Source organism: Dendrobium catenatum, unplaced genomic scaffold, assembly GCF_001605985.2.
Source record: "Dendrobium catenatum unplaced genomic scaffold, ASM160598v2 fragScaff_scaffold_1608, whole genome shotgun sequence".
NCBI lineage: Eukaryota > Viridiplantae > Streptophyta > Magnoliopsida > Asparagales > Orchidaceae > Dendrobium > Dendrobium catenatum.
Window position 1 is genome coordinate 6,050,096 of NW_021320070.1, and position 17,853 is coordinate 6,067,948.

At 31.4% G+C, this 17,853-nt stretch overlaps 1 protein-coding gene across 1 annotated transcript in view; it reads right to left on the reverse strand.

Moving 5' to 3' along the window:
- Window positions 1-7,039: 7,039 nt before the first annotated feature.
- LOC110093482 (splicing factor U2AF 65 kDa subunit) overlaps window positions 7,040-17,853 on the reverse strand; it is a 19,056-nt gene continuing 8,242 nt past the window's right edge. Inside the window, exons 4-9 of the mRNA XM_028700866.1 lie at window positions 8,313-8,384; window positions 8,140-8,181; window positions 7,914-8,003; window positions 7,737-7,838; window positions 7,493-7,653; window positions 7,040-7,435 (exon numbers count right to left, since the gene is read on the reverse strand). Of these exons, the coding sequence (XP_028556699.1) occupies window positions 7,216-7,435; window positions 7,493-7,653; window positions 7,737-7,838; window positions 7,914-8,003; window positions 8,140-8,181; window positions 8,313-8,384 (687 nt within the window). The 3' untranslated portion in view covers window positions 7,040-7,215. The remainder of the gene's footprint in view (window positions 7,436-7,492; window positions 7,654-7,736; window positions 7,839-7,913; window positions 8,004-8,139; window positions 8,182-8,312; window positions 8,385-17,853) is intronic.

Consider the following 17,853-nt stretch of genomic DNA (forward strand, 5'->3'; position numbering starts at 1 on the left):
CCGTACCTTATGAATTACTAAAAAAGGAAAAAGCAACTACAGACTAGATTCCTCCTTCAACATATTGAAAAAGGAAGGAGGAACCTCATTCTCAAAACAATCCATCCAATCAAAGCTACTAAATAATGCATAGTTAGCACATAGATTTGCTAACTTATTGCATTCTCTACTAATGCAATTAAAAATAACGAAATTAAAGTTCGAAAGAAATTCCATACCCTCATCCTTAAAGTTCCCTGTTTTCCAAGCCTTTTTGACGTAAGAGATGATGTTTGAATTGTCTCCTTCTATGATGATGCCCTTGTATTTGAACATCCAATCCTTTATCTCATCCTTTAGAGAGTGAATAGCAAGCAATTCCAATTGAGCTATATCCCAATGGAAAAGAGATTTGCCATAAGCAAAAAGGAACCTTCCATTACTATCTCGGAAGACGGCAGCAAAACCAGCTTTATAGGAAGAGATTAGTGAAGCATCTACATTAACCTTTAGCCAATTGTGTGGAGGAGGATGCCAAGCTTTAGACAGTCGTAAGGACTGATTAACATCCCAAAAGCCCAAGTTGTATTGATTAAAGTTCTTAGAAACTGAAGTTTGACATATAGCATTAGAAGCTAAGAAACTAGAATTGTCTTCTACACCATCATGGATCATTTTGTTTCTACTTTTCCAAGATAGAAACACTGTATTGCAATATTGATTTACCAACATTCATTTCTTCATGATATTGGATTCAATCCAATTAATACAATGCACACTACTATCAAAAGTTGTATTGATTATATGAACATCATTGCATAATATGATCGGTGATAATAATTGTCCATAATCTGATTGCATGATATAGAGGGGTTAATTAAGAAATATTTTAATTGTGGTGTATAATATGAACCAAATCGTACCATATGATTAGCATATAATTAGTATCTTTTTAAACCTATAGTAGCTAGGGTTTTGACAAAGCACAACAGTTCATACAATACAAATTAAAATCGTATAATACGAAGCCAAAATCGTATAATATGATTTACTTAATAAAACTCTCTCAAAAATATTTTTCTCTCCCCCTATGTGTGTGCAAGGTTACTCAGTAACAATATCCACCCAATTATATGATATGACTCAAGAAAGAAAAAAATATATAACAAATTAAAAAATATAAGCTGTAAACCTAGTTTACCCAGTCTTGAACTAATCAAAATTACAAGTGAACGATGGTCTTATTTCCTGAAACGTTAGTAAACATAAAATAAATCAAAATATCATAGAATCAGAGGAAAGCAATAATAGACATAATAATATTTGTTATCATCAAAATCACAGTGCTCGAATTATATTTACAACAATCTCTTATTTTATGATGACAAATATTATTATTTATAGATTTTTAAAAAGTTATTTTCCTCTAAACTCACCTTTAGACAATATCCATATGTAAGGAAAAAATGAATAACAACACATATCAATAATACAATAATAATTTAAATCTCCCCCTTTTGACATCATGAAAAGAGAGAAAACAACAAGAATAAAATATAGAAACAGAAATAAACATAGAAAAACAAACAGGTTCAAAAGGACTAACAACTCAAGGTAAAGAAAAACATCATTGTTATGATAACTCTTATGGGCATTTTTCAAAATATAATAAACTTACTCTACAAATAAAAAAGACCAAATAAGATAAGTGTTAATTTTACTGCAACCAAAGGATTTAGATTCTAGAGTTTGCACACCCAGCTTAAAATCTTCACAGGCTAAAGTCCTTTGTTTAAATAAAAATCTAATTTCATAAATTACAATTAGATATCAAAACTTAAATTATTCAGACTGCTAGGATGAAATATATTGAATAGAATATTACTATAAAAATGATGAATGAAGAACCAAGATTTTTCAAAATCAAGTATTAAACTTATTATAAAATATATGTATTTTCTAAGATTTAAAATTTTACCTGAAAGAGAAGCTAATTTAAGTTGGTCTCATTTGTAAGGACTTCTCCACCTAGTTTTGGAGCCTAAATGAGAGACACTGCAGTGATAGTGCAATATCTAGAGTGGGTGACTCCGAGAAGTAGATGTAGGTCATGATTTGACTGAACCACTATAAAATCTAGTGTGTTCTTTCTGATTTTATTTTTTGCAGTTTATTTTTCTGCATTTTATTTTTTAGTATAATTGCTTGGTTAAAAATCTGTGATTAATATTACAGTATATTGATTATATTATCATCACAATCTTTATCTTTTAATAAGTGTACTAGCTTTCGTATCAAATGATAGTATTACTTTTGTATTAGTGTGCCTCAAACTAGTTCATTAAGGTCTAAAAACCTTCACAAACTTTCAAAGCTAATTCTTAAAATAGTATTTTAGAAAACCTAGAGAAAATGATAATGACACATTTTAAAAATCATAACATTATGGAAGGCTATTTAATTACGTGGCCACCTTTATTTAAAAATATTTATTTTGATTTTTGGAAAATTTTTATGTCTATATTCTTATAATTAATTGATTGACATATGATTTAAACTGATTATTCTCTATCATCACGTGTTGTAGATGGAGCTAAAATTGATATTCCTTTTACTAATAAAATATAATATAATAGAATAAATCAATGCTCAATTGAATGTTAAATGCTTGAATTTTTTTTCTATGCTTTAAATTATAAATATTATATAATTGTTTCTAACTATATCACTGTCAAGGAAGTTTGGGATAAATTATGTATTATATATAAAGGTAGTAGTGAAGTTAAATAATTTAGATTAAATGTATTATTGCATAACTATGAACTTTTTAACATAAGATCTTATAAGACTATCTTAGACATGTATACTAGGTTTACTCAAATTGTGACGTCATTGCATGCTTTAGGTAGAGAACTTTCAAACTTAGAAAAGGTCAACAAAATTTTATGTTGTCTACCTGATAAATTTGATGCTAAAGTTACTGTTATATGTGAATCAAAAGACTTGAATGCTTATTATATTTATAATATGATCAGCTCACTCATTGTCTATGAGTAAAGTGTGAGTCAAAGACTTTTGGATGCAGGTGATGAAAATGTTGTAGCACTAAAAGTAAAAGACATAGATAAAGATGGCTTAGGAAATGATGAGAATGATAAGATGGCCTTATTAAAAAATAAATTTGAAAGTCTACTGAAGTATAAGCATAAGCATATGAATTAAGCTTTCTCAATTAAATTTGAAAGTCTACTGAATTAAGCATAAGAATAAGCATAAATTTGAAAGTCTACTGAATTATATTAACATTTATTTAATATAATTCTTTTACTATTTAAGCTTTCTCATTAGAAATTGTGAGTGTCTTTGACATGCATTGAATCATTTTTCTTCTAGAGAAAACTTGAAGAGAGAGCCTTGAAGGGGGGAGAGAAAAGGGTGTAGTTTGAGAGGGAGAAGATCATTGTGAATTTCAAGGGAGTGTGGAGGGGGTTTCACACAAATGCTCCGGTAAGCTTGTACCTTAGTACAATCATAGTTAAAGTTTATCTTGAGGAAAGTTTTGAGAAGAAGAAGATATCTTTGATGTCAAAGGACCTGGCTACTTTGCCGCACCGAGGAAGGTGAAAGTGATTCAAGGTTCTCTGTCTCACTAAGAGGGTAAAAAGGAGTCCAAGTTCTCAGCATCACCAAGATGGTGAAAAGGAATCATGATTCTCTGCATGTGAAAGGAGTATGATCCTTTGCTGCATTTGGTTGGTGAAAGAGAGTTTGTAAGGGCTTCTCTACCTAGCTGTCGGGGACAAAGGAGAGACACAATAACGATAGTGTAATACCTATAATAGGTGACTCCGGGGAGTGGACGTATGTCATGGTTTGTCTGAATCACTATAAAATCTGGTGTGTTCTTCCTGATTTTATTTTCTGCATTTTTTTTTTCCACATTTTATTTTCTACTATAACTGCTTGGTTGAAAATCTGTAGTTAATATTAACTTGTAATTATTAAACTATCATCAGAAACTTTGTAATTTTTGATAAGTGTACTAGCTTCTGTATAAGTGATAGTATTACTTTTGTATTAGTATGCATTGGGCTAGTTCCTTAAGGTCTAATTACTTTCAAGCTTGCCTTTGCATATTTAGAGGATTCAAATTATATCAAATGGATGCTAAGAGTTTCTTCTTGAATGGTTTATTATATATATATATATATATATATATAATACTCTATTTGAAGTACTAGGTGAAGGAATCTATGAAATAACCAACACACACAAGTGAGAAAAATAGTTCTAAAAAATATAAATTAATCTCTAGTAGATCTTATTGTATAATATGGATCGTACAATATAATAAAAGTTAATTGAGAACTCAAGTAAGATCAACCTGAATAAGTTAAAAAATTATAAATTATTTATTATTAACTAATTATATGATCAGGCCTAGTTTTAGATTAAACTCCATTATAATATTATTTTCTAATTATAATAAATCAAAATTTAATTTAATTATATTATATGATGCATATCATCTTGTATGATCACCTTCTTAATTTAATCTAACTAAGCTAAGAAATTAATAAAGTAATTAATGCACATTTGTTATAACTAATCATATTGAATGATTAATTTTTTCTTATTTTTAATTTTTTTAATTTTTTTAGGTTGATTTAACTTCATATCATATGATAATTTGATCATATTATATAATTGACTAATAATTTATAACTCAATGGATGGTTTATTCATTCTAAACTTAGTATAACCATTCTCTAAAATCCTAAAACATAAGAGTGCAAAAAAAAATCAAAAAGTTGTAAATTTTGAGTTAAATTAAAAGCACAGATTAATCCCTTCTCTAGGGTGTTACCACTCACTTTCATCAATTTGGCCAACAAGTCTATGCTAGGATGAAATGAAATAACTTTAAACATAAATACATACTATTGACATTTCTCTCTCTCTCTCTCTCTCTCTCTCTCTCATATGAACAACCTACATTGTAACACATAAGTGAATAATAAAACTCCAATTAGTGTATTACCATATGGGCATAAGTCAAGATGATTGAACCACTTGAAAACTCTCTCATTTATTTTAAGCACTCTACAATTTTTTCATCTACTCTTTTCTCTCTCCTCCTCGATCTTAATTAACTTTGATCTAAACAAAATTTTTTGATACCTTACAAACCTTGGAACTTCCCTTCTTATCATCTCAAGTAATGCTTATTTTTTGCCATTTAAAGAGGATTTTATTTGTATATGGAAGAAGGCGTAGTTATATATTACGTCTTAAACGAGAAATCTCAGCTCCTTACATTTAAATAAATTTTATCCATAAGTTATTGAAAAGTTTTAACAAAAGGAAAAAAAATCTAAATTTTGAAACTCATGAAGTTATCCCAAAACTTCAAAAGAGGGAGAGATAAAACTGGGACTTCATGAGTCTTTTAGAGTCCATAAAGGCAATGATACCGTTAGATTATGCATATTATCATCATAGAAAATTTTGCCGCTCTCAATTTCTCTATAAAGGCAGATAATAAGTAGGGATTAATGAATCCAAAAACTTCATTATAGATCAAGTAGCTAGTATTAGCCTAACAAAAGGATATGAGAAATAATTGTACACCTCCTTTTATAAAAACTATTGATTCCTCTTTGTACATGGAGATGCACAAGCATCAATCACTATACGTAGGGGAAGTTTGCCTTCATTGTATCCTTAGCCCTTTATTCTTATTCATTTTAATTTTTCCTAGAGAAGTTGTCTCACTCTATAGCTAAAAGCGTGGAAATGAAATGTTGGATGCCTTTCTTTCCACAAGGTGACGTTTCTATCTCCTATATCATTTTCAGAAGCATTCTCAAAGATAGAGATGTTTCAAGAGGGCATAAGATCCAGCATTTGAAAAGAAAAATGAAATGAGATCTATGTTGAACTAAAAAACTAAAAAACCTAAGCAATAAAAAAGCTCAAATGTCATATTTTGATATCTCGAGGAAAAAAAAAATATTGATTTGTGCTAAAATTTTAGCAGATTTGAATACTCATTGAGGCTTCGTTTGGGACGGCTTTTTTTATTACTTCTCAAAATATTTTTTTAGTACAAATTTTTTTATTTTTTACTAAAAAGTTGCTTTAAGAAGCAACAAAAAAGACTGTCACAAGTGAAATCTAAGGACTAATTCGAAAGTCATTTCATTGAGAAGCGCTAATTCCTAAGTCAAAAAGTCCAATATAATAGCAAAAAACATTAGATCACCAAATTTAGTCATTTCATCACTTGAACATGAAACTCATTCTTGTGTGGCTTTAACTAAAAACATTTCCATAGAAAGTTGTCTTTAATGAACTTGTTAACCTAACTAATTGATTGTCAGATATCTCATCTGCTAATACCATTGTTTATGCAAAATAAAGTAAATTTATCACTCTTCAAGCACGTAAATTCTTTTAAAAAAAAAAAATTTCCTTTAAAAAAAGCACGTAAATTCTTATGTAAAGAAATGGTGCCACTTTTTCATAGAAGGATTTTTCCTAAATTAAACAAAGCTCGGGCTTCATGAGATGGCTTTCTTATTACTTTCTAAACTAGCTTTTTAATTCATAATTTCTGCTACTTTAGAGAGCAGAAACCTTAGTCAAAAGTATGTTCATGAAAGTGTTTAATAGTCTACATCATATCTTTTAATCTTTAATTGATAAAGTTCCACTTCTTTTATATCCATTGAACTTGAGCATTTTCTCCATTTAAAGCTACGTATAGTTGCCCAGATGCTTATGATAATCAGATCATATTAGGCCGTTGAAACAGTCGGATCATGAAACAGTTCTCAAATTCATTTGATTCAATTGAACAAATGAACATACAGCAATCATTAAACTTGCCGAGCTTTATGTCGGACGGACATGGCATGTCTTTTTTGCTAGAATAGAGCTTTTACTGCAAGCATCCCTTTTATTCTCCACAATAACTCATGGCAGAATTCTACAACTGGTTATTTAACTGTTACATGGATAATTGAATTAGTATAGTAGCAGTGGACGGCATCAATAGTTAATAAGAGCAATAAATAGACATTAAATTGAACACAATTGTATATTCTTTGAAAATAAAATCTATTATAATGTTCCACTAAGCAATGCATCTCATTTAACAAATGTCAATAATAATCAATGCAGTTGCAGTACAATCTTACAGTTCATCTAATGATTTTTTTTCCTGGCAAAAGCTTATTTGGGGAATCTATTGAAGTAAACATCATGAGGGATATATTCAATTGCAACCGTCCGTTCGTCGTAGGATCGGCCATGCAAACAGTGAGCTGCATTGCAAGCTGCTTCTTTCCTCTGAAACTCCACAAGAATAAAACCTGGCTCAAAGGTCTCAGAAAGATTAGTCTGCTGTTGTGAACTTTCCAAATCTCTTTCTGCAACAATTATGGAAATCCTCCTGAGTTATCTAACTCGCATTTTAAATAAGTGCAATTGTCAGGTATACCAAGAAAATCACACAATATGAATCAATGGAAGAAACAAAAAAAATGGCATTATATATATGTTGAGAAGAAAGATTACCACATTATGAAGCCCAAGGACTTGTGTAACGTTAGCGAGAAGTGGTTTTACATGGGGAGGAACAGCGTAAGATGGAGGTCTTGCATTATCCTCCTACAAATGAAGCACATCAGCAAATAAACTCAACCAGCCTTGAAGTAACAGAAACTTAAAACGGAGCACCAAAACAGCTTTACATTGATATCAGGAAAAGCTCTGACTGCAGTAAGAATGAAGCCACCCAGCATCAATCCATTAAGACCAGCACATGCCTTCGAAGTAATTGAATGATCTTCATACTGCCATGAGGAATACACAAGAATATGGTAACATTCACATTTATGCAATTACTTAGATTCAACATCTACAAATACCTCTAAAAAGGCACAAGGACCATTGAGCTCCTTACTGAAGTCAAAGCGATAAGCCTTCAATGGCCCAAAAGCATTGGCAATTTCCATAAGCTAGAAATGCATAACAGAACCGTAAGGAATTTCTAAATATCAAAGAGAACCAAACATTTACTACGGACTCGAAGAAAGAGCCCACGCACTAATAGAAAACATCTAGATGTTCGTCACCAAGCAAGATAAAACTTACCATCTTGGAAGACAGAATATCTGAAATTCCACCAACAAAAATCTGCAACAGCAGAAAGTGAACATCTCATTTAAACAGGACGTAAACTCATGATATAAATCCATAGCCACATCACAATAAACTACCAAGTCTTTAAGCTAAACAAGTATCTGTGAGGAGAATGTTCTTAGAACCTTGTATGGGGAATCGATCACAACATCAGACACTGCTCTGACTACATCCCCGGTTTTCTCTGGGACTCCACTCTGCATGAAAACAACTTTATTTTTTATAACAAGAAAGAGGATCTTGACCACAACACCAAAGATGAAATTTTAAGGACTTAAAAAAGTTCACTACAAGCTTTAAAAAGTTATCACGCATTTACATCCTGATGAGCTTTTTGGAATAAAACGAACATATATAACAGTGAAAACCAGATGGTTAAATCGAAATTCTAGAATAGTTTTAATCGCAATGCTTCAAGAACTAATAATCATTAAAATTTGCAGCATAACACATTGGAAAAATTACAAAAGAATAATGCAGGCCTATTAAGTGAAACATACAACAGCCTATTTGTCAATAGAGATGGGGAAAAAAATTTTCTTGGTTCACATCAGCTTGAAACAAAAAAAAAGGCCACATTAACAGAATATAATCAGCAAAATATAACATGCCAAAAAATAAAAGATATCACTTGTTACTCAAGCTCATCACAACAACAACAACATCAAGCCTTTATCCCACTATGTGGGGTTGGCTACATGAATCTTTTTTCTCCATTATGTCCTGTTAAGAATCAAATTCTCATTTAAATCTAATAAAGAACGGTTATTTATAATATTTTCTAACTAAGTCTTTTTAGGTCTACCTCTTACTTTCTTAACATAGGCAAAATCTAATACAACTACTCTCCTAACAAGGTTGTCAGAAGGCCACCGTTTTACATGACCAAACCATCTAAGGTGGCTCTCTCTAATCTTATTTGTCACTGTAACAATTCCAACCTTTTCACGAATATGCTCATTTCGTATCCTATCTCTAAGAGTAAATCCACTCATCCACCTGAGATCCTCGTCTCAACAACGCTTCACTTAACATTATGGTTCTCTTTTAATGGCCAGCATTTTACGCCATAAAGCATTGCAGGTCTCACCACCATATTGTAAAATTTTCCCTTAAGTTTGAGTGGTACATTTCTATCACACAACAAACCCAAAGCATTCCTCCACTTCAACCATCCAACTTAAATTCTATTAATAATATCCCAATCTATTTCACCATCACTCTGAACAATAGACCCAAGATATATAAAACGAGTACACTTATTAACGACTTCATCGCTCAAAGTCACAAACCCCCCACTAGATTTATTAGTACTAAAATTACACTCCATGTATTCGATTTTAGATATATTCAAACGAAAACTTATAGACTCTAATGTTAACCTCCATAATTCGAGTTAACCTTCAACTCCCTATCTAGTCTTATCAACAAGAAGAATATCATCAACAAAAAGTATGCACCAAGGTACATCGTCTTGCAAATGTCTAGTGAGAGCATCCATACTAAAGCAAAAAAGATAAGGGCTTAAGGCTAATTCTTGATATAATCCAACTGAAATAGGAAAATACTTGGTCAAACCACCTTGTCTTTGAACACAAGTAACATCTCCTGCATACATATCCCTAATGACTTATATATAAGCACTATTAACCCTTTTTTTAGAACTCTCCATAGCACTTCTCTTGAACTTTATCATATGCTTTCTCTAAATAAATAAATAGCATATGTAGATCCTCCTAATTCTCTCTAAATTTCTCCATCAACCCTTTCAATAAATGAATATATTCAAAGACCTACCCGGAATGAATCCAATTTGATTTTGAGAAACATTATGGCATGATGCATCCATGAAACAATATTTTCGTTTATAGATTATTAATATAGAATGCATAATCAAAATATCTATGGTTAATATTTTCAAATTAAAAAGATCACATAATAGAGTATTTATATGTATCATACAAAATCTTACGATTAATAAAAGAAAACCTAACATTAATATAACAACAATTATATTTTAATATTTCATCAAGTATACTAAATTATCAAAAATAAACTAACATTAGCATAATAATTTGGCATGATTTTGTCAATATTAACATTGTATTTATACACAAAACACCAAAAACCCAAAAAAGATTATATATAATATTCACAATAACCACACAAGATATGAACATATTGAAATATCACTAATCAGAATAAATAAAGCATCACAATCATCATCAATATCAACACTTATATTATCCTCAAAAGCACCTTCACCATCATCTAGAAAACACGGTTTTTAAATATTAACATGTCAAAAACATGTTGAGAGTTGTTGAAGGAATGTTAATGCCAACACATGAAAGGCTTTTCAAGTTTCCGTGTTTCATAGTTTTCCTAAACAACATAAATAATTTTTGGCATTTTGAAACTTAATTGCATGAAAGCAGAAAAAATATTTTTTCATGGAAAGGTAGTTTAGGTTAGCTTCATAGAAAAGTGCATTTATGGGTTTTAGCTTTCAGAATTATTCAATTAATAATTAAATTTAATTATTTATATATTATTTACTAGATTATAACAAATCTATTTTTAGTCATTCAATCAATTCATAATAGTGTCACAACTACTTTTTGCCAAACAACTACAACCTTAAAACACTTCAGATAATAAATTAAATATGAATTTATCAAACAATCATCTACTCCAATCAATAACACAACAAAACATATCACAACACTATACATCACAACTCAACACAACAAAAGATAAGAATGCTAAGCAAAGCCTAAATTATTTTCCTATTCTCTAAATTTCAAAATGATATATGAGAGATTTGCTTTATTTTTAGTCTCAAGGAAGGTAAAACTTCTCTTCAATTATAACAATAATCTTATACAACTATACCCCCAAGGGAGGTAATCTTATTGTGCACCATATCTACTTGTCAAGCCCTACTAATTTCCACAAGTAGCATTAATTACTAGTTCTAATTTGACTAAATACATTGTTCACATAATCTCCTAGATCCAATAGTTGTTGGCACACATCATACTCACTTCAGTGCTGGAACACAATATCTCAAATCTCAATTACCACCACCGATTCGATCTCCATCATTGACCAAACCAAGCTACAGACATTTGCATCCCTCTTGATATCATCAATCCTAGTGCCGCCATTCAATGTCAATCTCGCAATCAAATATAGTCAAAGATGCAACAACAACAACAACAATATCAAGCCTTTATCCCACTATGTGGGGTCGGCTACATGAATCATTTTTCTCCATTGTGTCTTGTTGAGAGTCAAATTTTCATTTAAATCTAATAAAGAAAGGTAATTTCAAATATTTTCTAACCAAGTCTTTTTATGTCTACCTCTATCTTTCTTAACATAAGCCAAATCTAATACATCCACTTTCCTAATCGAGTCATCGAAAGGCCGCTATTTTAAGTGACCAAACTATCTAAGGCGACTCTCTCCAATCTTATCTGTCATTGGAACAACTCCAACCTTTTCACGGATATGCTCGTTTTGTATCTTATCTTCATCTCTACAACGCTTAACTTAATATTACGCTTCTCTTTTAATGGCCAACAATAAAGCATTGCAAGCCTCAACACCATCTTGTAGAATTTTCCATTAAGTTTTAGGGGTACTTTTATATCACACAACAAGCCTGATACATTTCTCCACTTCAACCATCCAACTTAAATTCTACTAATAATATCCCCATCTATTTCACCATCACTCTGAACAATAGACCCAATATATCTAAAATGTGTACTCTTATCAATGACTTGATCGCCCAAAGTTACAATCCCCCTCTAGATCTATCACTACTAAAATTACACACCATGTATTCAATTTTTGATCTATTCAAATGAAAACCTTTGGACTCTAGGATTGACCTCTATAATTCAAGGTTACCTTCAACACTCTCTCTAATCTTAACAGCAACAAGAATATCATCAACGAAAAGCATACACGAGGGTATATCAACTTGTAAATGTCTAGTGAGAACATCCATAACTGAAACAAAAAGATATGGGCTTAAGGTTGATCATTGATGTAATCCAAATAAAATAGGAAAATACTTAGTCAAACCACCTTGTGTTTGAACACAAGTAACAGCTCGTGCATATATATCTTTAATGACTTGAATATAAGCACTATTAACCCTTTCTTTTCTAGAACTCTTCAAAGTACTTCTCTTGGAACTTTGTCATATGTTTTCACTAAATCAATAAATATCATATGTAGATCCTCCTTACTCTCTTTATACTTCTCCATCAAACCTCTCAACAAATGTATAGCTTCCATAGTAGACCTACCCGGCATGAATCCAATTTGATTTTGAGAAACATTAGTATCACGTCGTAACCTATACTCCATAACTCTCTCCTATACATTTCTTGAAGTATTATACATTAACATAATTCCTCTATAATTCGCTCAATTTTGTGCATGACATTTATTCTTAAAAATAGGAATCAACATAATCATTCTCCACTCATATGGTATTTTTTTAATCTTCAAAATATTATTAAAAAGTTTAGTAAGACAAAAAATTTCTTCATCTCCTAAGCATTTCCACACCTCTAATAGAATATCATCACGTCCAACAGCTTTTCCACATTTCATTTCCTTTAAAGCCTATCTAACTTCAGTTTTACTGATACACTGAAAAAAATAAAAAATCTCTATTATCATTTAGAGTGTTAAATGCCGCTAAATTCAATCATATTCTCACAACCTTCATTGAAAAGCTTAGCAAAATATCTAATCCACCTTTGTTGAACATTCTCTTCTAATAAAAGCACTTTTTTATCTTCATTCTTAATGCACTTCACTTGAACTAAATCCTTACTAGTCCTATTTTTTTGTTTGGCTTACTTATACATATATCTTTCACTCTCCTTAGCATCTAATCTATTATATAAATCATTAAAATCTAAAATTTTTGCATCGTATATTTCTTTAGACTCCTCACGAGCATCTTTATATCTTTCCCAGTTTTCAAAATTTTTACATCTAAACAAGCTTTTATAATAAAACTTCTTATTTTTATCTTTTCTTGTATATTTTGATTCCACAATAAACTATTTTTACTATTATGATATTTTTCTTTTAATACTTCAGACACATCCTTCGTAAGATTTTTAATATCACTAGCTACTTTTTCCGACATAACATTAGCTTTCTCATGCACAGATAAAATCTTAAGATCTCGACTCTTACTCTCAAGAATACTTTTGTTAGTGTTCTTTAAATGCCCTCATCTAATCCTAAAATAAAATTTTACTTTATTTTTCATATTATTCCCCTTCATCTTAAAATCCAAAACAAATAAAGTCAAAGATATATGAAATTAATCTTTACAAGAAACTAACCTCCATAAAAGCGCCACACCTTTGATCTCTTCATCAAAGCTAACTAGGCAGCTTATAGGAATAACATGCCTTTTTTCCCTCTTCAAGAATTTGGGGAAGAACAAATGGGTCAATAGCCAAAAGCACCTATGAGAGTATGTCCTAAATTGGCCTAATCTTTAGTAACTCAAGTCTAGCCTGCAACCAATTTGTCAGATAGACTTTGTCATATCTGAGAAATACAAACAAAATAAATGGCATTTGAAATCGAAGACATCTAATATGTCCCAAAAATTCATATATATAATGTTTCGTAACCTAAGCCTAATGAGGAGACTCCAATTATAACCAATTCAAAGGGCTTTAATGGCGCCCCATTGATCTTGTGTTGCCTCTTGAAGTTTTTTTTTTTTTTTTTTTTTTTTTTTTTTTAATAAAGAAGATGCAACTTGCATTAAAGAAAAAACGAATACAAACTACTAGAAGAAAGACAACCAATCACATTTCTCCTTTAACAAAGAAACCAAAGGAGGAGGAATATTATTATCACTAATAACATCCCAAATAAAATCAATAGAAATAGCCAAGTTAGCACAAAAATCAACTAACTTATTACAGCTTCTATTGGAAAATTGAAATAAAACTTTATTGAACTCCTTTAAGAATAAACTCCACCAAATCTCGGTTTCCAATCATCCAAGTTGACTTGCCAAAAGAATCTTGAAGATGATAATATTATGATTATCGCCTTCAATTATAATGTCTTCCGCTTCAAGCATCCAACTTTGCACCACTTTCTTCAAGGACCAAATTGCTAACATTTCAACATGTGCAATATACCAATTCATGCATCCAAAACCAAATGCCAACAAAACTCTTCCTTTATTGTCTCTAAAAATTCCACCTACACCTGCTTTATTAGATCTTAACATAGTAGCATCAATATTAAACTTAATCCACTCGGCAGGAGGAGGGTGCCAATAATTACAAAACGGTTAAGGAAGCTTATGAACACCCAATTTTTTGAGATGAGATTATTTTGATATGAACTAGAAACAAAGCAAAAAACATTTGAAGCAATAAATGTAGAACTATTTCCACACCTCCATGCTTTACCTTATTTCTACTCTTCCAAGAAAAGAATAGTAATGTACAATACATATTAGCAATAAAAGGATTAGTACATGCTAACCTTTCCAACTTCACTCTGCATTCCTCAAAAGATTTGAAAAATGGAACTTGAAACCCCCAAGCATTCAGAAATTTGATCACTTGAAGAAGTTTCAAACAATCAGCTGTTATATAATCAGAATTTTCAATGGCATTACATCCTCTCGCACACAAGTTATTATCCAGCAATCTTCTATGCATAAGGAAGTCATTAGATGGAATTGCATTGTTGAATAGATGCCAGAAAAATAGCTACACCCAAGAATTAAGTTTTAGTCTCCTTACCCATCTTCAATAATCCACTTCCTTATCATCTTCAGATAATATCTCTGAAGTGCAAAAATCATTTTTCCAAAAACTTTTGATTTCAGCTCCAACCGATAATGAACCAATTCTGGGTGGATTTGAATTTGTGTGATAAGGTCCACAAGATCTCCAAATTGATGCTTTAATCAATCTACCATCCAACTTCCATTCATAATAAACGCATCCAGGGAAATCGCATCATCTTCTAATTCTGCAATGTATGTAAGCCACTTTTCAATGCTTTTGTCAAGAATCCAAACATCCCTAAGGACGTTAATGGAGGAACCCGAATAAATTTTCCACCTCACAATGTTACTAAGAGACTTCGACCCATCCAAAATAGTTTTTCAAGTTACCGAGCTGCACCTCTTCGCCTCACAATTCCACAAATTATCTCCATACTTCGCAATTAAGTTTCTATTTAGAAGTGATATGGGCATATTAATGAGGTTTCAAACAAATTTTGCCCTTAAAGGACCCATCTTTAATACAGCTGAATAAAGACCATGTCCTCCCCTCTTATTCGTCTTGCAAAAGACCTCCCATGCAACATAATGAAGACCATGGTTACCATTTTGTTTGTTCCAAATAAAGTTTCAGCAAATTTTATCAAACACCTTCAAGAGACCCATAGGAACCAATATATGAGTTGATAGAAATAATGGAAGAGCGAGAAAAATCAATTTAACCAGAACCATTCTACCTTCTAGAGAAATAAATCTATTTTCCCAAGCATTCAATCTACTTAAAGATATCTCCATCAAGAACAGAATTCACAAGCCTCCTTAATGCAATTTTAACTCCTAGATAATTCATCTCGTCCACCACTTTGTAACCCAACAATTTTGATATAAGTTTCCTTTTCCTTCTATTGATCGATTTACTAAACAAAATAGATGATCTCTGGATATTTATTTTTTGACCTGACCAATTGCAATAATCCAAGAGAATTTTCTTCAGCTTCTTCAGACTCTTAGTTTTTGCATCTGAAAACAACAAGATATCATCTGCATACAATAAATGAGAAACTTTCTAAGCATTTTGAGAAATTTTGATCCCAAAGTTCATACCTTTTTGAATAAAAGCATTTGAAAGAAGTTGAAAGCACATAATAAATAAAAAGGGTGATAAGGGACACCCTTATCAAAATCCACTCTTCGCCTCTATCCAATTGGAATTACTTTCATTGATCAGAATAAAGAACCTTGGATCAATTCCATCAATAGATTAAAAAATTTAATCAAAAATCCAAAGTGTTCAAATACTTGTTTTAAAGTTGATGAGCATATACTATCATAAGCTTGCTCCATATCGATCTTGATAGCCAAAAGGCCTTTTCTTGGCCTTAGAAAATATGATTTTGTTGAACACTTCTTGAGCCAGAAGAATGTGATTAGAAATTGATCTTCCTTTAATGAATGCCACTTGATCTTCAAAAATGATCTTAGAAATGATCAACAATAATCTATTCAACAATATTTTAGCCACTATCTTGTACATAGATTTGCAAAGACTAATAGGTCGATAATTAGAACGAACCATAGGATTCTATACTTTAGGAATTAATATAATAAGAGTCTCCTTCTACTCTTGACAAAGCTTCTCATAAGAAAAAAATTGATTAATAGCCTTGCAAACATCTTCTCCAATTATATTCCAATATGCTTTAACAAAGGAATGAGAAATCTCATCACTACACGATGACTTATTCCCACCCAGGTTTTTAATAACCTCCATAACTTCATTCATAGAGAAATCAACATCCAACATTCTTCTATCCCCATCATCAAGCATACACCAAGGAGGCGGCCATTCTTTTAGCTTGCATTTCTTATTTCTCCACTTAGCATGAAAATATTTGAAAAACATTTTAGTCAATATCATTATGTTCTTCAACCAGAACTCCATTTACATCTTTTACTTGATTAATCCAATTCTCATTTCTTCTCGCACTAGCAAAAGCATGGAAAAATTTGGAGTTAGAGTCCCCTTCTTCTATCCACCTAACTTTAGCCCTTTGTCTCCACCAAGTGTTCAAACGAGCGAGATAACCATTCAGTTCACTAACTTTTGTTCTCAAAAGGAGCAATTTTTCTTCAGAAAACCAGCCGATTTCAACCTCTTCCAACTGTAGCTGTAGCGCCTCCTTAAGGCTATCCTTCAATGACAAGAAGTTTTTGAGTTTAGCTTTACTCCAAAAAAATAAAGCCTTCAATGCTCTTTTATATTTTTTATTAAGAACTTGCACCGCATCACCACGAATAGATTTATTCCAGGATTTTGAAACTATGATTGAAGAAGCATGATATGAAGCCCATATGTCTTCAAACTTATGAATTATGTTCTTCCTAGGAGTGGAGTTAAAGATCTTCAATACAATTGGACAGTGGTCCGAAGCCACTCTTGCAAGATGTCTTATAGCAGTTAAGTGAATCTTTTCCAAAGCAAAAAAGTTCAATAATCATCTATCCAATCTCTTCAAAATACATCCACCACCACTTTTATTATTGCACCAAGTGAATTTAGGACCCACAAGGCCCACTTCATGAAAATCATTGTTATTCATAAATAACTTCATCTCCTTAGGACCTTGAGAGAAAACAAATTTCCAACCCCCCCACCTCCTGGTCCGAAGCCACTCTTGCAAGATGTCTTACAGCAGTTAAGTGAATCTTTTCCAAAGAAAAAAAGTTCAATAATCATCTATCCAATCTCTTCAAAATACATCCACCACCACTTTTATTATTGCACCAAGTGAATTTAGGACCCACAAGGCCCACTTCATGAAAATCATTGTTATTCATAAATAACTTCATCTCCTTAGGAC